General features: G+C 40.7%; 1 protein-coding gene across 1 annotated transcript in view; it reads left to right on the top strand.

Annotated features, from left to right (window-relative positions):
* The first annotated feature begins 321 nt into the window (after positions 1 to 321).
* Positions 322 to 20556, top strand: part of pipox (pipecolic acid oxidase) — a 32939-nt gene continuing 12704 nt past the window's right edge. Inside the window, exons 1-6 of the mRNA XM_026191727.2 lie at positions 322 to 481; positions 3364 to 3512; positions 9877 to 10090; positions 10511 to 10693; positions 14894 to 15046; positions 20404 to 20553. Coding sequence (XP_026047512.1) covers positions 371 to 481; positions 3364 to 3512; positions 9877 to 10090; positions 10511 to 10693; positions 14894 to 15046; positions 20404 to 20553 — 960 coding nt within the window. The 5' untranslated portion in view covers positions 322 to 370. The remainder of the gene's footprint in view (positions 482 to 3363; positions 3513 to 9876; positions 10091 to 10510; positions 10694 to 14893; positions 15047 to 20403; positions 20554 to 20556) is intronic.

Here is a 20556-nt window from a genome sequence, read left to right as displayed (position 1 = left end):
AAGTTTGAACATTTACAGCTGAGCTGCAGAGTTGGCTCCTTGTCATTACATATGGTGGCAATATTTTCCCTACAGAAGATTTTCAGGCACTCCTGCTATGCGGTGTGCCTTATTGTCAAACGGACCTGACGTAGATCCAGACAACAACACAACGCACTTCTGATCATAACCGCGAAGAGTTCAGCTCGGTCCAGCATAAGCGTTCGGTTCCTGCTCGGCGTGGCGGAAATCCAGGCTCCTGACCGCCAACACTCAGGGCAAAGTTCCTGGAGGCTTTTGTTCGTCCTTCCCCTGGCGTTAGTAGGCGGATCTGTGGAGCACTTTTAAAAACGCGTGACCTCGATCTGTGAGCTCTGTGTGTGAGTTAAACATGTCGACCAGCGGAGATTTTGATTGCATAGTGATCGGGGCAGGCGTCCAGGGCTCCTTTACGGCCTATCAGCTGGCAAAAAAGAACAAGAAGACTCTGCTGTTGGAGCAGGTGCGTCATGAAACGATTTTGAGTCAAGAGTCTAACTTGAGCCATTGCATTTTAATCAGGTTTCTCTACGTTCCACTGTAACAGTACTCCATTACAGTTTACTTATAATTGACTACAAGTTCATAGAATGCATAGAAAATGTCACGAAAGAAGAAAGTATGAAAGAGTAGTTAGGAAAATACCATCAAAAGTAAAACTACTTAATTCACGAGTATGATAGGCAGTGAAGTTTAGTGTACTTTTTATTTTCCTTAAACAAAACAATATACAGATACGTGAAACAATAAGCAGATAAGTCACATACAGCACAGACAAAGGCGAGCAAAACAAGTAGAGTCCTTGTATTTGAAATGAAATATTTGTGTCTGTGCATCTACTTAAGTCTCATATTAGTATTATTAGAAGGTAGAGCCAAGAGGGGTATGGAAATTAAATATAAATACATGAGTAAAGAAAAACAAGTATTAAAAGTAATGTTATTACAGAACATTACCACAGTCCCTGAGGTGGTGGTGGTCCTGGTCTTCCTAGCCTAGACGTTTGAACTCTGATGTAGTGACGGTATCAGAGTTTCTCAGGTTGGGTGAACATTATGCATTTCATAGTTTGAAAACGTTATTCTTCATTCCTGATTCATTTTTTTTCCCTTTTCGGAGTCGTTTCCAGACGTCTTAAAGGAGGAAGCTCACCTGGAGGGTTTAGCCAATTTAAAGAAAAAAAAGAAGCTCCCAAACCCTGAGGAGGGGAGCCATTTAGAAGCTGACACACTGGTTGTGTTGAAGGAGTTAATCATGCAAACTGTATTGTATTTTAACTCTGACTTTATCATTTTTATCAAGCTGCTGGTTATTACTTCTATAAATTCCACAGTAGAGGAAACGTGCCTTAGGCAAAAATTGTTGTGATTTGACTACATAAATAATATTTTATCAAATTGAATTGAACTGAGTAGACAGGCCTTAAAACTGACGACTCTGCCTCCCATTCTACTTTTGAAAACTCTTGGAATCACCAGTAAGCCTGCAGTCTGAGAGCAAAGTGCTCTGTTGGGATAAAAAGTTACTATAAGGTCATTAAAATATGACGCGGTCTGATTGTTTAAGAGTCTGTATGTAAGAAGAAGGATTTTAAATTCAGTTCTGAATTGAACAGGGAGGCAATGAGTAGAAGTTAATATGGGAGAAATGTGCTCTCTCTTTCTGGTCCCAAGGGAAAAAAAAGAGAATTTTTTTATAGCAATGATGTCAATTAAAATTTATGCAGTGTTTTGTAATAATATTGCCTAAAGGAAGTATGTGTAAAATGTACTTTTTCCTACCACATAACTCTTTGGAACTTTGTGGCTACTTTTGTGTACGAGGAAGACTCCGCACAAAACCTCTGCAGCGAAGTTCCTATTTCACAGCAGTGTCATATCTGCAGTGAAATATTGTGGTCAGTGGTACTGAATAATGCATTAAGGTCTAGCAGGACAAGCACAGAGATGAGTCCACTGTCCACAAAAAAATATCATTCATAACTTTCACTAGTGCTGTTTTTTTCTGAATCTTGATTGAAACTCTTAAAAAAACATTACTTTACAAATGATCAGTAAACTGTTTTTGAGGTAAAGGGAAGGTTAGAAATTAGCCTGTAATAAGCTAAGGATCAAACAATGGCTTTATGAATAATGGTTTATTTGCCACTGCCTTAAAAGCCTGTGGTACGAAGCCTGTCAATAAAGACAGATCATCCTCTTTAAACTTGAAGAATTAATTCATGGTGGACTTTGGGCAGTCTTGGCAGTAATGGGGTCTAAAAGGCACATTGATGGTTTAGAGGAAGAAATTATTGAAGTTAACTTAGAAAGATTGATAGTAGAGACCTATCTAATATCAGCAGTTATTAGAGCTGGCGTACTTATTGATACATCTGTGGGACAGTTAAAGAAATATTTGGTTCAACAGAGCTTTGACTCTTTGTCAGCCTGGCTCGAATTCTCAAAAGAAACCTAGGGTTGTGCCTGTTTTCCTCAATGAATTAAAAAAGTAAAGTGTCCTGGCTTTACAGAGGTGGGTTTTAGGCGGTGCTGCCCCGGGTGAGGAGCAGCAGTGGGATCTGTGCTTTCTCCAGGAAAAGGAGGACTGGAGTGCTGAAGCAGCAAGTGCCTCTGACAAACCCCAATCGAGTAGTCTGGCGTTGTTAAGGCGGCCTAGGCAGAGACCATTTTCCCCTGGATTGGGATACAGGTGGCAGTGGTGGAGGAGAATAGACAGTTGAAGAGGCTAGAGAGTGAGTGGAGAGTAGAGAGGCTGGTGTGAAGCAGAGACCGGCCACTCTTATCACCAGAGGATTGGGCAGGGAGGGATCAGTATCTTTGAAGTCCTCCAATAGCCAAGTGAGTCCCATAATGTAGGGATTCGTTGTCTGGAGTGCGTCGCTGTCAGTCCCTCACCATTGACTGTGTCCATGTTACCGGTTGTGTCATTCTGTGATGATTGTGGAGAATTTGGACCCAAAATGCAGACTTCAAGACAGATTTCAATAAATGAAAAAATAAGCTTTAGTTACATAAGGCAGCAAGTCCAGATGTAGTCAAAAGTAGTCCTAAACAGGTAACACGTGAGGAACACACTCAAACAGTACAATGTAACAAAGAACTGAAGACAGCTAAGGGTTAATTTCAAAGGTATTCAGACTTCCCCTTCTATATACTTTTTGACTGGGTCTGGTTTTCCTCAGCTGGTCTTGTTGTCTTTAGTTTATACAAAAATGTACAGTAAATGAGTCATAATGATATTTGCGGCCTGCAGCCGAGACTGCAGTTTTATGTACTTTTGAGCATTTTCTTACTTCAATGCAGAAGTAATTTAACCAGTTGTTTTCATGCTTATATTTTCCAGTTTGTACTGCCCCACAGCCGAGGGAGTTCCCACGGCCAGACCCGCATCATCCGCAAGGCCTACGAGCAGAACTTCTACACCCACATGATGGAGGAGTGCTATGAACTGTGGGCTCAGCTGGAGAGTGAGGCAGGAGTGAAATTGTACAGGTAAGGAGTCAGCAGAAGAACAGAGAGAAAACCCAGAACAAGGAGATTTGTTACGTTCAAGGTGTTATGTACGCACAAGAGCAACAACTCAATCTACAGGAGCTATTAATGCATGACTTTCTCATTATGTTGGGTCTAAACTCAGACCCCGCTGTATCCAGGACTTATTCCCATGAAAGAAAAGCAAGGCAACAGTGTTCGATCGATTTCTTGCGCAAGGGAGGCCTCTCGTCTGTGACCAGCACGTTGAAATGACCACGCTGGTGGCCTCCTCTCGCCGCCTTTTATTGACAAACTTCAAACAATAGTTTACAAAACACCTCCCCTTGCAACCCCCTTTGGTTACAAAGACAAGGCACTGTATGTAAGTGTGTGTGTGTGGGTGTTATGTGAGAATGTGTGTGTGTGTGTGTGTGTGTGTGTGTGTGTGTGTGTGTGTGTGTGTGTGTGTGTGTGTGTGTGTGTGTGTGTGTGTGTGTGTTTGATCAAAGGGTCATAAAACCTAAAAGCAGGAACAACATCCTTGGTCATAAAGAGGGTAGTCTTCCCCCACACCCAATGTATGGTTTACCAAAGATAACACAGTGAAACCATACAAAGGGTAGGAAGCTCTACCAAACATCAAACAGATCTTCAAGTTAGGATGTATCTACAATAAAACCTCCCCCAGCACAGAGTGGCTGGAGAGGTGGTCAGGATCAAAGGAATGGCTTTGATCCTACTGCTTAAACTAAGACTGTACAAATTTAAGAAACACAATGGCAACATTCAACAATTAGACTTAACACATTACCTCCAGCATCACTGAATTGGCCGTTGACAGCTCCTATGCTTTTGAATGTGGTGTAAATAACCTCATTAATATTTTGTAAAGTAGTTTGTAAAGTTATGAGTGACTATTATATTGTTGGAGTGGATGCTTTTATTTTGAAAGTCACAGAGCGACAAAGTTGCCGTAAATCAAGTGGCGTAAACCATACAGCAAACCAGACAGAAGCGCGAGTTTTAATGCACAGAGAGAAGGTGTGCTCTATGGTTAATGGACGGGAATGGGGAAAAGAACGGCTATTAAGGTGCAATACTGAGTTGTAAGCAGTTTCTTAGCACCTGGTTACATGTGGAACGGTGCCTTTTTGTCTTTTTCTTTTTTCTTTTTTTTTTCTTTTCTTTTTAAACTTTCGGAACCTCATTTCATTCACAGAGACAGTGGCATAAATCTGTGTGTAACCCCCATCAGCACTTTCACTTTCCATCCATCCATCCATTTTCATCCGCTTTGTCCGGGGCCGGGTCGCGGGGGCAGCAGCCTAAGCAAAGAGGCCCAGACCTCCCTCTCCCCAGCCACCTCCTCCAGCTTATCCGGGGGAATACCAAGGCGTTCCCAGGCCAGCCGAGAGATATAATCTCTCCAGCGTGTCCTGGGTCTGCCCCGGGCCTCCTCCCGGTGGGACATGCCTGGAACACCTCACCCAGGAGGCGCCCAGGGGGCATCCTTGTCAGATGCCCGAACCACCTCAGCTGGCTCCTTTCGATGTGGAGCAGCAGCTGCTCTACTCTGAGCCCCTCCCGGATGGCCGAACTTCTCACCCTATCTCTAAGGGAGAGGCCAGCCACCCTTCGGAGGAAGCTCATTTCTGCCGCTTGTATCCGCGATCTCGTTCTTTCGGTCACTACCCACTAGAGCAGGGCGATATGGCCAAAAATATTTATCACGATATATATTTGAAAATTTGCGATAACGATATAACTGACGATATAATTGATGCGAGACAAAATACAACTCCACAACATTACTAGCGCAAAAAGACAACCTTCCATTTATTTTCACTTAAACAAGAAGCTGGTTTTTATGTACATTAAAGCTTTATAAAAATGTAACAGTGCAAATGCAAATTCCTTGCTGAAAGTTTAACCAAAAGGCATTTCCAGTAGAAATGGGCTGACATATCCTGAGCATAACCATGTATAATATCCACTGAAGTTAAAAAGAGGTGCTTTGCAACATTAAACTGCAGTGTGCAGTACGTATTTTTCGGACCATAAGGTGCACGGGATTATAAGGCACATTAAGCGAAACAAAGCAGTCAGATAAATCAAACTTTATTAAACTCATTCTTCTTGCTTCCTCCACTTCTGTACCATTGATTCATTAATGTTGAATTCTCTGGCAGCTGCTCTATTCCCATGTATATTAATGACTGACCTCGTATTGTGGATGGATTATCTCAGTTGTTCTCCTGACTGAAGTTTGGTCCGTTTACAGCATCCTGCCATGCGATTGCATTTGTCTCTAACCATGAGGAACCTTCACGTTAACTTTTATAAGTGGAAAAGTGTTAGTGTTCGTCCTCCAGCTTCACTGTTTATGTTATGCTAACATAGCTGTGTCGCTAGCGATCACGTAGCACATCATAATATACCAGCTAGCCCAACTTCAGTAACCCTACAAACGTCACTGCTGTTTAGTTTCCTGTCTTCATTTATGTTGGAAGTGATAGCAGAGCTGTACGTTTGAATTTTTTCAGAAATCTCTCAGTCAGAACATGCAATATCATGCTTAGGTAACTAGCAAAACTAGCGAGCTAACTTCCGCTAGCTTCCTGCTAACTTCTAACTCCGTTAAATGTAATAACTTTTATTTTCATGGATGCCTGGAAGTTAAACTTCATAGTTTCACCTGGTAAAGCAGCAATGCTGATCGTTTTATTAAAGATGAAAGAATTTAGACAGTTTTCAACTCTCAGTGATGCTGCAGTGTTGTTTGACCTGAAGTCAAATATTCGGAGTTTAGGACCCAGATTACTCCCAGCTTTAAGAGCATCTTAGTCCGACAAATACGACAATAACAACGGCCGCTTGCATGTTCTGCAAAAAAATGTGCTTTGTTGTGTATCTGACAGACAAACACCAAACCAGTTCCACATCACGGAAGTTGCACCATTTTACAAACCAATTCTGGTTCCTCAACAATCGGCCATGTGCGTATGAAAACAAAGGCACTGCGCATGCGCATTTTACTCCCATTCTATCGCGATATTTCATTTTCCTATCGTTGCCTAACATTATACCGGTATTACCGTGAACGGTATAATATGGCCCAGCCCTACTACCCACAGCTCGTGGCCATAGGTGAGGGTAGGGGCGTAGATCGACCGGTAAATTGAGAGCTTCGCTTTTACACCCAGATCCCTCTTCACCACGACGGACCGGTGCAGCGTCCACATTACTGCAGCTGCAGCCCCAATCCGTCTGTCGATCTCCGGCTCCCTTCTCCCATCACTCGCGAACAAGACCCCGAGATACTTGAACTCCTCCACTTGGGGCAGGAACTCATCCCCGACCCGGAGTGGGCACTCCACCCTGATCATATTCCTTTAAACTGTCCCATTTTGTCTCATTACCAGTAATTTTGATAGCACATTGTTTCATTATTTGTGTCTCAAAATAATAGTTTGTTGTACTAGAACACACTCACATTATGTTCCTTAGAAATACTGCGAATTCCCTGGTCTACAGCTTATGACTGATGGGTCTGCAAGTAAAGGCCACCTGTGCCCTTGAGCTGTTAAAAAAAATGACTGCATCACAATGAGAAATGTTCAAGCCAGGCTGGTTTGAGCAGCTGCTTCTAGAATATAAGCCATTAAAAAAGAGCAAGAGCTAAGCTAAAATCTACCCTCTGGACTATCTTCCTTTCCCTGTCATGTATATGACAGTGTGTTAGCACATCCATCAGCTGAAGCTGTACCATGCATCACCTGTTATGTCAGGTCAGGTCAAATGACGTATCACATTTATGAGTCTACATGATTTTTTTTGCTTTCTCTGTCACACATTTGCAAGCACACAACCACACACATTAAATTGTGTGATGAATGGCTAAGCTGTGGTTGCAAGTGACTTATGGCTGCTGACAGATTTCGGAATGGCTTTGTGAAAGCAGTGCTGGCGCGGGTGGGTCAGTTATCTCTCAGACAGATCTCTGAATCAGACCCTCTCACTATAGGACTCAATAACTTAACACACTGGAGCTGGGGTATTACCACTAGTAATGATGTCCAGCCACTATGATGTCACAGGTGATATTAATGGGTCCATTTATTACTTGGTTTCATAGTTTTGTTCACCATCTGTAATTAATGCATCAAAGAACTGATGGTATATGATAACTTAATATTCTGCGGGTAAGGTCCTTAACGTTTCGATTTTTAGTGAACTTGAGTTTACTGGCTGAGTCCATCTCTCGTTAAACTGTGCAGTATCTTTGTAACCGTAGTCACGGCATGTAACACTTTTCGTTCTTGTATTTATATAAACTGAATATTGAGTTTTGTCTTCACACCGTTGACACTGCAGAGCAACTTTCCAGAGTGTGAATACTGGATGCGATACAGCTGTACTGCCCTGTACCACCCCTCCCCTGCAGTGGAGCCATAGATGCGATGGCTGCTGTTTTTTCCACCTGTGGACACACCTGCCCACCTCCCAAGTGGTAGCCCAGCTACTGTACTTCCCTCCATCCAACCGCACACATCTTCAGGTTGACCGTGAGCTCCGCCCGCCACAGGGACTCCAGGGTGGCATCCACCTGCTGCACATGCTCCGCTGTGGTGTTGCTGTGGATGATGACGTAGATGGCAGCATATGCAGTGTGTGGATGCAGCACCCGGTCCATGAGGCACTGAAAAGTGGCGGGGGCTGCAAACAAGCTGAACGGAAGTGAACCGTGATACAATCAATCAATCAATCAATCAAAGCTTTATTCGCCACATGCAGGTTGCCCTCGAGTGAAATGGTACCCCCCCCTCCGTCATTACACACACAACACAGACATTACATGGGGATACAAGTCGGAGATCGGTAGCATTACAGAAAAACACTGAAATATACACTACAATGGGAAAGTACAAGAGGAAAAAAAGAGACCTCTACTCGTGCTGTGCTTCCATGGCAGGACAGCATGAGAACAGGAAACAAAAAAACTCCTCTGCACAAAAAGCACATAAATGTCCACAGCACAACTTTGTGAAAGACATAACAAGCCACAGGATTGGGTGGGGGGGTGAGGAGTAATACGAAGCGAGCACAGCAGCCGCCCTGCACAGCGCTACCATTCCAGCGCGGCACACAGACCCACCGTGTTCCCCCGCAGGAAACAAGCATCGAAGGCGTGATACCTTGTTCACCTTGCAGTAGTTGACACAGAAACATATAGAACGATCTTTCTACAACACAAGAACTATGGAGCTACACTACGCACTGTAGTGACTCTTCTATTACTTCCATTTTCAGCCAAATTCTGTATGAACAATTTGTCTTTTATGCTCAGGTAACCAATAAGGCTGTGCATGCACTGTCACAACTAGGGACGTTTCAAAATGTATCTCTAAGAAAGTGGTGTGAACGATCAGGGGAGAGAACACCTCAGCGCTGTTGCAATGCAGCAATATCTGCTCTCTATTGTGAGATAGTTATCATAATTGAGGGAGGCGGGGATGGTTGAATTTTTTCCTTAACTAGAAATGTGGTTTCAGCCTCTCTCTATGCTTTTAGGAAGGTGATATACCTGTGTGGCTCCACCCGTGTCTGACCCCCACCACTTCAAAGTCACTGTGTGACCATAAAGGGTCCTCACCACTTGGCAAGTAACCTAGAGCTGTATGAAGGGTGGAATATGAGTACTTGGGTTTTTTAATTTAAGGAAAATGCCAATTGAGCTCCACAGTGGCAGGCAGTGAACACAGGGCCCATTCAAGGACGTAGAGCTCTCATAACCCTCAGAATATTCACATTACTGGTTTGTTGAAGGTCATTTTGTAGGACTCTGCCATCGCTCATCCCATTCCTCCTTGCATAAAGGAGCAGACACCAGACCTACTGATGGGTGAAGCACCTTCTAGGGCCTAGTCAAGATATCCTTCACTAACTACATGCCGGGTCCAGGTTTCACTTTATGTTGCCAGTTACGACACTGATCCTAGCCAAATTCAAAATTAGTGAAAAAAAAAAAGGTCAGAAAAGATGAGGAAGAAAAAAATGTCAGTTGTCCACCTCCAAAACTCCTCTAGTGTGCCAAAGCAGCTGAAACCGATTAACAATCCTGTCTGTTATTTAACTGACCAGATCAATATCCCAGAAGTTTAATTGACTTGATGCTATACTTAAAGTGGGGTTTTTTTTATCATTTTTTTTAGCAGTGCAGTTTGTAGCTAGCTCTTTATGATACTTTCGTTTCTTTTCTTTTTTTTTAATGCCAAAGTTAACATTGCACTCTATTAAAGTCAATTACTAGTTTATTAATTTCTTTTTTTGAAGATTTATTTTCAAGATGCCGCCTTAAATTTCCCCTAATCTCCACTTTCAGACAAACAGGGCTCCTGGTTATGGGGCCAGAGAAGAGTGAAAATTACCAAAATATTAAGGACACCCTTCAAACAAACAAGGTTCCCATGGTTGTCCTGACCCATGACATCTTTAGTCAGCACATTCCCAATGTCAACTTGGCTAAGGGAGACGGAGCACTGGTGGATACAACTGCTGGAGTTCTATTTGCTGACCGCACACTCAAAACCGTACAGGTATACCACTGATAACATGATACGGACTTGTGCCGTGTCTTGAGTGTGTGAATGTGGATGTTTTGGTTTGTTCTGAAATTTGACAGAATCAAGTCTAAAAATTCCAGTTTAACAAATGAAATATTTTAAATAAAAAAGTAAAAATGATATCATCATTACTAAAAACAAGTCCAGGCATTCCAAAATATTTTAGGACTTTGTATTTTTAAATGCATGCTCAAAGACAGTCAGTATGAGGAATCTGTTTTTGTTTTGTCTTTTTATAATAAATTAAATGTACTTGAACCCACTGTCCATTAATCATCATCCACTTTACAAAGTTCCATATACATTTCTTGCATTCGTTCCAGTAGCTATTACTGTACCATTTAACAGCTATAACAGGAATTTCAAATGTTTTGCTGCTCTCTTCTTTTACAGGGGCAATTTCAGAAATTAGGTGGAGTTATAAGAGACAACGAGAAGGTAACGGACATCAAGCCTGGCCCTGTTGTAAGAGTGTCAACCTCTGTGGGTGTTTATCATGCTAAGAGTTTGGTGATCACCGCTGGACCCTGGGCTAATAAACTGCTGGCCAACACTGGTTTACAGTTGCCACTAGAGGTATTAAAATGTTCAGTATACAATGTGCAATGTTTATATGGCTGTACACGCGTTACAGTATTTTCAGGATGAATATAAGAAAGTTATTAGTGTCCTTGTTGCTTTTGAAACTGTTATTTCAAAGAATGGGGCCAAGTGAGCTGCTGTCTTTGGTGCAACTTTGGTGCATCAAAAAGCAATAAGATGGAATTTTGACAACTTGACCCCATTAAATGGCAATTAACTGTGATTTTTAATTAATTTAAGTCACAATAAATAGAAATTTTGGACTCTTAATGTAAATAGAAATTCTATGACATAGATTTCTGTTTCATGTTACAGACTTGAAACAGAAATTCATAGTTCTTTTAGAAATAATGTAGTTGCTGTGGGATGGCAATTTAATAACTGAAAAATGACATTGGCACCCTTGATTTTCTATTGGACTATAACCAGAATACAACCAGATCCCTTCTGTGACTCACCACTTTACTGTGGAGGAGGGGTTTGTGGTCCCAGTGAAACCAGGAGTTATGTCGTTGGACTGCAGATGACACACATGAAGATGGGTGTGATCTCCATTAAAATTGAAAATGTATGCCATGCCTTCTAATGATATTGTCTTGGGGAAGCATCTATAATATAAACAGAATTGGCCCTACCAAGAAACCCTGTGGAACTCCATAATTAACCTTAGTGTGTAAAGAGGACTCTCCATTTACATGAATGGAGTCTATTAGAGAAATATGATTCACACCACCGCAGCGCAATACCACAGCATTCTCTAATTGCTTTAATAAAATATGGTCAATGGTATCAAACCCTGCACTAAGATGTACAGGACAAGCAAAGAGAGGAGTCCACTGTCAAAGGCGCTTATTTGTAACCTTTACTGTTGCTGTTTATATACTGTGACAAGTTCTGAAACCTGACTGAAACTCTTCAAATAAACCATTCCTCTGCAGGAATCGGATCAGCTATTGGTTTTACAACTACTCTTTCAAGAATTTTTGAGATAAGAGAAAGGTTTGAGATTGGTCTATAATTACCTAAGATCAATTGGAGATAAAAAGTCTGTATAAATATAAATGGTATTGAAAGTAGCTCTACATAATATTACATTTGTGAGATGGTTATGAGTAAGTTTTTCTCTTTTGGTTACAGTTTTATTTGTGAAGTAACTGATGAAGTCTTTTCTAGTGAAGGGAATGGTTGGCTCAACAGAGCTCTACTTTTTGTCAGCCTGGCTACAGTGCTGAAGAGAAACCTAGCATTGTTCTTATTTTCTTCAATCAGTGATGTGCCTTGGTACACATTTGAGTTATACCAGGGAATCAAGTACTTCTGATTTGAAGCTTTCATTTTCAGAGAAGTCACAGTGTTCAGAGCTGTACGCAGTGAAGATGTAATACTGTTAACAAGCTAATCGACCTCTGTTGGAGTAGAGTTCTGATAGCTGCTCTGTCTGCTCTATTCATGTGTTGGCACATGGCACTGAAGAAGATAAGTGGCAGAATTATATCCTTAACCTCCGAGGACCTGGCGTCCACATATGTGGACATCACATTTTGGGTTGTCTAGATCAAAATACAAAATTTTGCTCTACAAGGGCCTGATATCCACTCATGAGGACATTATACTGCCTTTGTTTTATGAAAATTTAAAACGAATAGCCTCATATGTGGCTCTCATTTTTCTTAGAAACACAAATCGGGCAAAAAAAAAATCTTGTGATTTTTATTTATTTATTTTTTTGTTTTGTTTTTTTTGTTTGTGCATTCATTGGGTCCCAAAATGCCCAAATACGAAAGAGAAACTAAAAATTCATGCCGTGGAAGAGTTCGGGTCTGAGGAGGTTAAACTTAGTTACAGCACTTTCAGGAAGACATCTACTGTGATGCAATGTATTGCCCACTACTGTGAAATTCATTATTGTTAATTTAAATGTTATTAGAAATAATCAGTCAGGGTTTTTGGTAAAATTGCCCACAATAATTATTTTATCTGAGTTGAGCAGTAAATCAGATAAAAAGTCAGAGAAATCAGAAGTTCTGAGTGAGGGCCGGGCGGATAATAGATAACAACAAATAAAATTTTCCAGTTAGGGTGGACAAGGCCTTTGGTTGATTTATAAGCTGGAGTTTGGTGCCACTCCTCAGCCTGTGCTTCGAGGACTCTGACAGTTCATATGACTCAGTTTAAATATGAGTAAATACCCCTAACATAATCATCCTGCTGTAACCAGGTTTCTGTATTAGGCTGGATAAGCTTAAGCGGGCAGTGTGGGTGTCTCTGATTAGGCTCTATCGACAGACAGATGGATGGATGGATTTATTTTCCCTGTTGCAGAATTTGTCTGGCTTTTCAAATTAGACAGCAATTATTTGCAGACATTTGTCAATTTGTCAGTGGTTGCAATCAGTCCAAGTCGGACTGCAGTTATTTAGAAAGAAATTGCCTCCCACCAGGTGACATGTGTAATTGCTTTGCGACCTCTGGTCAGCCAGAGGCTGAGGGTGTTTCACTCACAATCTCTAAATGAACGTTTGGTTGCAATAGCTATTTGCAATGGGCTATTGAAAGTGACAAAATTCAATACAACCACCAGGTAACTTCCTTTAGGTGCTTGCCATTCTATTTTTACTCTAGTGTGACGGAGTCATAACCGTTCACGTGTCATTTAATGTAAGCTGTAAAATGATGTTCAGAAACGTAAAATTAGCTAACAAAATTCAGTGTGTCCTTGGTTCAGTGGTGCTTTATAGGCGCTGTGTTTTTTGCCAAATCATTTTAACTGCTTCCGTGTGCTCGTTTTTAGCTTGGCTGAGTCAGTTTTGCAATGAACTGCAAAACCTGCTAAATCCAAATGTAAATAAGGGCATGAGTCACCAGCAGCAGTGGTGGTTCAGTTGATGAGCTGTGGCCAGGTTTATTAGAAATAATTCTATTGTGGGCAAAACAAAAAAGATTGTAATTAAATTTTGCAAATAATATTTTTTACATGAGCAATCTTTGCATAAACAGCAAATCTGTGGACTCGGTTAAATTCCTTGGTGGGCATATCACAGATGATGTGAACTAAACCACAAGTACATCCTTTAGAGAAGAAAGCACCATAGCTCCTGTAGTTCTGATGGACTGAGAGGTTTGTTCTCCAAAATGAAAGATGCTAGAAGATTAAAATCCTGGGAGGAAAAATTATTTCCTGACTGTAGATGCATGTAATTAGTGATGCCTGTGACAAACACACCATATGTATTACCTTATGACTAATATTATTAATTTAGAATATTAACTTGTGACTTTTTTCATGCAGTGCATGAGATCCAATCCAGTTCAGCTCCCCCACCCCTTTTATCACGGGGATACTGTCCTTCCTACCCTTTTATATTCATCTGAAGATACCACAGAAACAAAATAATTTCTCTTCCACATTTAAACAGCTCAAGAGACCTGATTCAGCAAATCAGTCTTTTCCATTTTGCAATATGCCACACAGCCTGAAAAGAGAAGGTGATGAGAAAACAAGCAGACAGCTGTTAGAGTGGAGAAGTGGAGGTGATATTGGAATTGCATTATTCAGGCGGGGTGGTGGTGGGGTGAAAAGGTGTTGAATGTCATGCTTGAGTGAACTGGCGGAAAAGCACAAGCTCTGAGCACATTGGCTCACCAGAGCACTTGTGTCAGAATTTTTATTGTCCCGGGGAATGAGTGTACGGCCTATTAGTTCATTACACTAAAAGCTCCTGAAAAATGTGTCCTTATTATTGCTACCCATTGATGGACGTCATTTGTACAAGCATGTGTACGTTTCATTAAATCCTAATTCTCGCCTCACCACTGCAGAGCAACTTTTGTAATAGCACTTTTGTTTCAGAGGAAATAAATCTGAGTAGGTTGCAGTAGGAGGTGTTATGCATGAGTATATTTTAAGTTTTAGCTACTATGGTGTTTGCAAGCTGATATCAACGTGCTAATTTTGTTTCAAATGTGTAATATTCAGATTTAAAATTTAGACTATACATTATACAATATGTTTAAACTATAATAAATTCAATTCAGTCATATGTGGGGAAACCCTGCATTCAACAAGTACCAAGACTGGCATGGCATTTTGCATTAATTTATTTATTCTTTTGGTCAAGCTGGTCAATGCTGTATAAATATACAGTCAGTCTTGAGGTCCTTGACTGTGTTGCTAATGACTTTATGTTACTGCAGGTAGTAAAGATCAACGTGTGCTACTGGAAGGAGAAGGTTCCTGGGTCCTATAGCATGAAGCAGCGCTTTCCCTGCTTCGTACAAACTGAATGCTTGGAGTCCAAAGTGCATATCTACGGACTTCCGTCCAATGAGTACCCAGGGCTAATGAAGGTACGTCATGTAACTGGGCCTTTAAGTGAAGTTTTACACAGAAATTACTGCATACCTACCTCTAACATACAAACTGTGAGAAGGAAGTAGACTTTATAAAAGATCAATTCAAAATTTGATTTCAACATGTGATTTTGTTGTTCCTCATTTGGTTTTGTTGTCTCGGTAAATGCTTCTAGCACTTCAATATCGGTATATAAATCTGTGCTGTGTACTCAACCAGATACATTTTTTTAATCAAATGAAGGCAACGACACCAGAGTATAGCTTATGGATATGAATAACAGGGGTGTTATTTAAGTTCAGTGGCTGAACTGTGGGAGTGGAAAGGAGGACCCAAGAGCGGACACGAGTTTAAACACTGGATTTAAACAAAAAGTGAGCCATTTATTATGGCTGGAAAACAATGAATAAAAAAATAAAGCAAAGGCAAGCAGGGCGAAAACTAAACTAAAATCTAAACTGGGAAAAATTAAACTATGATTACTATGACTGAACTATGGTAACTGTGATAACAAACCTTATCAACATTATTCTGACCAGGAACGTGCGAGAAACTATGATGAACAAGAACATGAAACATGAAGTACATGGAACTTGACGTGACGTGGTGGGAGGAAACACAGACGACCTGACGAAGACTGAAGGAAAACAGTCTTTGTGTGTAGGGGAAGTAGGAACATATGGGGAAACAGCTGACTAGAATAAACATAATGAGGCCACAGGGGAAGTAAAACTAAACACATCAAACATGGAAACACCAGGCTTTTCAAAATAAAACAGGAAACATAGAGAGACGTAGACATGACAACACCAGCTAGACAATAAGAACATAGAACACGGGTAGACAAGCACACGGGCATGACTGAAAGTAAAGCACTGAGGACAAGACAGACCACATAGAGGACAGGAAAGGACTCATAACTAAAGAGACATAGAAGAACCTAAAATAGACCTAAAACTCAAGGCCAACTAATAATAATACTGGAACTTGATATCCTTTCAATATAATATAAGAAATCACAAAAATAAACTCAAAATGCTGGGTCACAGCCCCTGACATGAACAGGCAAAAACAGGGCCAAATGCAGCGGTCCAGTTCAAATCTGACCTTTTACTTGCACGTCTTCACTGGTGTCCTCTCTGCTTTTTATTGAACAATATCTCTGTGAAGGTTCTCAGTCATCCAGGTCATCGTAGTCAAAGGAGCTTGCAAAGAAAAGCGTCTGGACTTCTTTAAGTTACTTGAAGACGTTTCACCTCTCATCCGAGAAGCTTCTTCAGTTCTGAGGTCAAATGGTGGAGAGTCCCAGATATAAACCTAGTGGGAGTTTCCCCCCACAGAGGGACAAAAGGACCCCCTGATGATCCTCTAATCGCCTGAGCCAAGGTGTGAAACTGGGTGTGGGTCCCAATCAGCCAGAGTTTTGGGTGAATTCATTGTGAAACCTTATCATGCGAATTCCTCTTTCAAAACATCTGATGCCAATGTTCACATTTTGGACAGAGAGGACAGATGGTTTGAAAGAGGAGTGAAAGAAACCATCTATGTCCACTGTGAGCGACCATCTTTGAACAGAGGCGGGGGTTTACGACACCAACTCTCTGCCATCTATAATCCAGTTTTGAGATCCCTTCCCAGACGCCTTAACGCCCACTCACATTCTGGGCCATCTGACCTCAGGAATTCGCATGATAAGGTGATAAGGTGGGGCCAGGTTTCACAATGAACACACCCGAAACTCTGGCTGATTGGGACCCACACCCAGTTTCACACCTTGGCTCAGGCGATTAGAGGATCATCAGGGTGTCCTTTGTCCCTCTGTGGGGGGAAACTCCCACTAGGTTTATATCTGGGACTCTCCACCATTTGACCTTAGAACTGAAGAAGCTTCTCGGATGAGAGGTGAAATGTCTTCAAGCAACTTAAAGAAGTCCAGACGCTTTTCTTTGCAAGCTCCTTTGACTATTGAACAATATCATAAAGTAAAAATAACTAATATTTTAAAAAGAATATGAGTAATAAAATCACCAACAAACAGTTATTTAATCTTATTTGTAAGTTCATTGAGCTCTTTATTCACTCATATGCCTACATTCTTGGGCATTTGAACTCTAGTCTCTTTTTTCACTGCCTTATCTCCATGTTATTCATTTTCTTGTGTGCCACTCAGCCTATTGTTCCCTGTGCTTTGAATCTCAGTGCACCCCCATACAGAATTCAAACTCAAAACCACCCTGCTGTGAGATGACTGTACTAACTAGTGAACAACAATGCCAAACGGCATATTACTGAAATTATATTCAGTTCTGTCAGATGATTTATCCTTTTATATTGTAGAAATCATGTTGGATAACTGGTTACCCTTTATTTGAAAGGACTTTATATAACTTTTTATTTAAATAATAATAAACATAACTGCTATAAGAAGTTAATTTAGGGTCATCATTATTGTTTTTAGCATCCTTTAAATAGTCTCATTGAGATCAAGATCTATTTGTCCAACAAAAGTGCAAAAAATGTTTTGTGATAAGAAACACATACTGGGGTGGCTGTAGCTCAGGAGGTAGAACAGGTCATCTGCTGACCGGAAGGTTGTCTGCATGCTAAATATCCCCAAGTTGCTCTCCGATTCATCCATCAGAGTATGAATGTGTGTGAATGGTAGTTAGAAAGCACTTCAAAGCATAAAAACGGTGCTTGTGTGAATGGGTGAGTGTGGTATACTTGCTGACATATGCAGCCTTTAAGCCTTTTCTTGAGAGGTGGTCCGCATGGTTTTTAAAAGGGAGTCTAGCATCCATTCACAGTCCTGAGTGTTTAACATTTTAAATTTCATGACTATGAATGTTTGAATATGAACTGTTGGCTGGATATTTTTAGGTGACCTTGTAAGTATCGTGTATTTGGTTTTAACAAAGTTTTAAAGTTTGTGTGATAAGAGAGTTCTAAAATGTATCAAAAGTAGCAGTTGTTGCTGTTAAGGGCCCAAACAGTTATTAGGTTTAGGGGGAAATCCCTTTTTCACACAGGGCTATGTAGGTTTAGAAACTGTGTTTTGTGTTTACCTGTTAGCTTTGTCTAATATCTAATATCTTGTTGATATGAATTTTGATTTAATTGTAAACAAGGATCCAACAGTAACTCAGTAAGAGGGCAAACACTTTGTCACACCAGTATAGATGTGCAAACGTCTCTAATTGTCCATGTTCTCCAGTAGTTCAGAACACAGCACTTCCTTGCTGTATTTAGTTTTATTGCTGCCACCCAGACACATCTTGCTAATAATTGAACTGAACATTGTCACGTGGTTTGTGGTGAGACATTACGGTGTGCTTGGAGTTCACTTAGGTTATTACTCTGTGTGAAAAAAAGTCAAATCACAGGGAAAAGCAGCAACATCATCAACTGATTTAGATCGGAGTAAATGAACTATATGTGTGAAACTGACACTAAGAGGGACTCTAAGATTTGCTAGGCAAGATAATTTTGAGATGGGGCAGCGATTATTTAAGTTACAAGGGTCACTACCGTTATGGAATAGAGTATCTGTGCTTATTGTCCTTTGGTCTTGTTGCCCTTTGGCAATAAGACTGATGAAGCAACATAACTAGGCAGTGCTCCAAATGAAAGCACAGGACCCACAGGGTATAGATGCTGTTGGTGGTGAATCAAATGGTAGATGGAGTGTTTCAGAATCCCAACATCCACAATAATGTGTAGTTTGGGCAGAGGAGAAGGGTGTGGTATCTTAGTGAAAGAAACTGATCAACTGTCTTATCATGTCTTGTGATCCAGCATTTAGTGCACAAAGCTGTAACCAGCCTTGCATCTATCCATTGCCAGCCATTTCATCTTGTACAAATCTGGTCAACTCTTCCAAGTTTGTGTTGTTTTTCCTTCTGACCAGATGTGGTTTTTGTACCACCACCCCGCCTCAGGCGATCAGTATTGTGGCCCTAATACTCTGTATCTGTAGGGTTATGACTTTTGGAGTTCTCTTTTAAACAAATACATATGAACTGCATATAATAATATAATTGTCCTTCTGACAAAATTAATTGGTACTGTAATTAATGTTACAAGTGTACATTTCTAGGAGATGGGTCATTCTTCAACATTGTTGCCGAATACTGTTCACTTCTTTTTTCCACATTTTATCTGCTCTTCAGACGTTTTCTGTTTTCCTTTAAAAGTTTATGAATCCATGCATGTTTGGAGGGTATATCCAAATTCACAAGCAAGTCTTGCTAACATTTGACCATTATTTATCAAAGCTGGAAAAAAAGGTTTTAGATTTTATTGTTTTAAAGAACTTAATTAAGGCAATTAATAGATAACTTTAAGTGTTTTATGTTTTGTTGTACACAACTGTTAATGCTTTTCTTTAAAAACAGAAATGCTGTGGCAAAATGGACTTTAAAATGTGATTTGTTCTCCCTCGACATCATATTAGTTGTAAGGTTTGTGCTGGAGTTGATGTCATCCGATGACACATCTCTATTTTGGGCATTATGGCAAGCCAGCAGGAGCTCACAGTCTAATAGCAGACCACATGCACAGCAGAGAACGGGAGGACAGATGGTGATGCCACGTTGCATTATTCACTCGAAGACACAGTCACCAGAGCTAGCAATGCTTGGACCATTTAACAGTTTGAAAGAATGCCAAAATGAAGCAGAAGACGGTGGCATTTTCTCATCTGTAGTTTGTTTGTTTTTACAGCAGGGACCTGCCAAGCAGTTTTCTAAAGCAGAAAACCTAAAGAAAAAAGTCAAAGCAGCAGTTCTTTTAATCCCTCAGGGTTCTCACTTTGCCTTTAGTCTCCGAGTAAGACTGTATGTGTCAAAACTGGCTTATAAAAACAGCACAAAAAAAGATGCTTTGGAAGTTTTTGTAGAGTCATCCTAACCGACAGTAGCTACTGAAATGAGCGGAACATGCTCGTGCCTTATTACATTTAATATAAAGCATTTTATTGAGTTCTGAATAACCCCAATCGGTGCTGCAAAAACAATCTGAGACAGCCTGCTAAACTGCAAAATGGTGAACAAAGAGCTTCTCCTGTGCACCTGCACCTTTGAAAAGTACCAGGTTTGCAGTGAACTTGTGCATAGTGCCATTCAAGCTGTGTTTCTGTTGTCATTCAATTGATATAAACACCAAAGCCACAATTAGTCCCACGGTCACATAACACAAAATGCTCAGATGCAAAATTGTTACTATGACATAATAACAGAATGCAAAGCTATTCTATTCACAATACTGCAGCTGTCCTTCTGCTCCTCATATCACTGAAAATGTGCTGAGTTTTTGGTACTTTCATATAGAACTAATACCAGTGATGTCATTACAGGTGTGCTACCATATGGGCAGCAAGACAGACCCAGACCAGAGAGATTTGCAGAAAGACAGGTCTGATATTGAGATTCTCCAGCATTACATCGCCCGCTGCTTTCCTGGCCTCATCCCTGAACCTGCTATAGTGGAGAGCTGCTTGTATACGGTA

This window comes from Astatotilapia calliptera, chromosome 14 (genome assembly GCF_964374335.1).
Source record: "Astatotilapia calliptera chromosome 14, fAstCal68.1, whole genome shotgun sequence".
Lineage (NCBI taxonomy): Eukaryota > Metazoa > Chordata > Actinopteri > Cichliformes > Cichlidae > Astatotilapia > Astatotilapia calliptera.
This window is presented reverse-complemented; position numbering and strand designations above follow the sequence as displayed.